The 2,473-nt window shown below is 37.8% G+C and overlaps 1 protein-coding gene across 1 annotated transcript in view; it reads left to right on the top strand.

Annotated features, from left to right (window-relative positions):
- The window catches only part of LOC105165281, a gene marked incomplete in the record, with an annotated part of 4,660 nt that overhangs the window by 1,516 nt on the left and 671 nt on the right, over positions 1-2,473 (top strand). Inside the window, 5 exon segments of the mRNA XM_011084245.2 lie at positions 9-609; positions 780-953; positions 1,062-1,178; positions 1,830-2,009; positions 2,185-2,231. Coding sequence (XP_011082547.2) covers positions 9-609; positions 780-953; positions 1,062-1,178; positions 1,830-2,009; positions 2,185-2,231 — 1,119 coding nt within the window.

The following is a 2,473-nucleotide window of genomic DNA, read 5'->3' as shown; positions in this document are numbered from 1 at the left end:
GCATTATTTGGAAAAATTCTTGAAAATAGCATACAAACAGATGGTGATGTTTATTCTCATGTTGAAGCTGTTGCATTAGTTGATAAAGATGGGGTAAATACTCTTACAATTGAAGCATCAGGAGACCCTAAAACAGATGAAACAATTTCAGCTGATAAATTTCTAGAAAGCAGCATCAAAATTTCATCCGATCATCTTCCTGGTCATACGTTGGGAACTCATCGAGATGAGATAGGAATCAACCAAAACCTGAATGTAGATTATGGCCAGTTAGTTACTGATTTTGGCATGGCTATCAATAAAGAAAGCGATCAGGAGATTCCTTGTGCAGATGGCAACAATTATGTGGTTGGGAGTTCTTCATTGAACACTCATGACCTAACAAGAAGCCCTTTAGACCAGTTGGTAGTGTTACCTGACGTGCATGCAAGTAATCTTGAGGGACTAGATGCCAGCTTGTCAAATAATACTGCGTGCAAGATGGAACCCAACAGCAACAATATTGGCACTGAAGATGAGTCTACCTTGAATGCATCTGTGTTTCAATCCAGTCAAATACATAACATTGATGTTCTTGAGGAAATTATCGTTGATGCAAGAAATAACAAGGTATCAGCATTATCAAACTCTTATTCTTTATCCAGAAAGTGATGAAAATCTTGAACTTGGCATTTCTCACCGACTATGAGTTTTACAATTTGCTTAGAACTAATGAATCTCGAGTGTCCTGTGGCAATCAATTTTCATCTGCTAATATGCTTGACGTAAAAATGGTGCAGAAAACATTGTTTTCGGCAATGCAGTCGGTCATCAAGTTGATGAGGGAAGTAGAGCTTAAGGAGCAAGCTGCAGAACAAGCCAAAGTAGAAGCTGCTGCTGAGGGTGCGGATATACTGGCTGAGGTTGAGGATCTCAAACAAATGGTGCAGACCATGAAGGAGGCAAATGGCATGGTTGTATTCCTACTACTGTTATTGTAGCATTCTTTTAAGTTGATTCAAAACGCTTTGTTTTTGTTAAACCATCATGCTTATTGCTCATCTTTTCTTTTCCCCACTCAGCATGCTGGAGAAGTGTATGGTGAGAAGGCCATCCTAGCTACCGAGTTGAGAGAGCTTCAGTCTCGTGTGCTCAGCCTGTCAGATGAAAGAGACAAATCTCTTGCTGTTCTTCATGAGGTGGTTTTAAGCTTTACTCTGTTCTGTCGAAACAGCACTACAGTATTCCTCGCATATAGTATCTATCGCATATTGTAGTTGAAGGTGAACTCAGCACGACTGTCTCATCCGACTTTGTCATAATTTGACTTTATCATAATTTGGTTTATTCCCTGATATTCTTTGTTCGAAGCAATAGTTGTTAATCATTTAGGACTGTTCCTTTCCTTTGACATTTTATTCTGCCTTACCATTTCCATCCTTGCTGTTACATTTTACTTCACAAACCAAAGAAAATAGGAAAATGCAAGAATTGAGGCCGAGAAGCTGGATTTCTCTTGTTTTTCATTTTTTCCTGTAAGGAAGCTGGTTTGGTCATACTTACTCTCATTTGTTCTTTTATGACTGCATTTTCTTCTTATTTGATCTTGTTGAAGAACCTTTGTATGATATTTTGCTCACGATTTCATCGATCAATACACATCAGATAATATCTGTAAGGGTGGTGTGCCTATTGGATTGCATTTTCTGTCTAACCTTTTCCTATTACTTATCTTATGATTAAACGTGAAAGCAAGAGAAGGTTTGACAAAGTTACATTAGGTTATTCTTGACTATCTTCTTTATCATATCATAAGCCTGTAGATTTTAAGTTTAAGCATTTTCCTGCAGATGCATCAAACATTAGAGGAACGATTAGCTGCAGCCGAAAATGAAATAAAATCCATGGAGCAGGAGAAAATAGAAAAGGATAAGGCTGCAATGAAATCCCTCGCAGAGCAAGAACTGATTATGGAAAAAGTGATGCAAGAGTCGGAGATCCTGAAACAACAGGCAGAAGATAATGCCAGGGTAATGTGATTTCCTTATTCATATCACCTCATGTTGAGCAATTTATGAAGGAATGAATTTGATTATCTATATTATTGCCTATACCTGTTACGGCCCTAGGACTTTAACCTTCATATTTTACTGTTATAGTTATTTCTGTTATAAATCGGTGATTATTCTGTTACTGTTGTTGCAGTTGCAGGAATTTCTTGTGGATCGCGGTCGTGTTGTGGATATGTTGCAGTAAGTTCCATACAGTTTTGGCTAATTTATTTTTCCTATTCTTGCTAGAGCTAGTTTTGCTTCTCTTGATATGTGCTGGTGAATCTACCATTAGAGTATTAGTAGCTATTTTCCTGGACATCCAAAGTCATTCACAGTGCATGTTTTATTGAAACTGTCTCCTGATTTGGGTCTTTGAGGTCAAGATTTTGTGTGGGATTGGCCATAACCCTATTGAGTTGTTGCAAGTTCTAAAAAATGCC

Source organism: Sesamum indicum, linkage group LG6 (assembly GCF_000512975.1).
Source record: "Sesamum indicum cultivar Zhongzhi No. 13 linkage group LG6, S_indicum_v1.0, whole genome shotgun sequence".
NCBI lineage: Eukaryota > Viridiplantae > Streptophyta > Magnoliopsida > Lamiales > Pedaliaceae > Sesamum > Sesamum indicum.
This window is presented reverse-complemented; position numbering and strand designations above follow the sequence as displayed.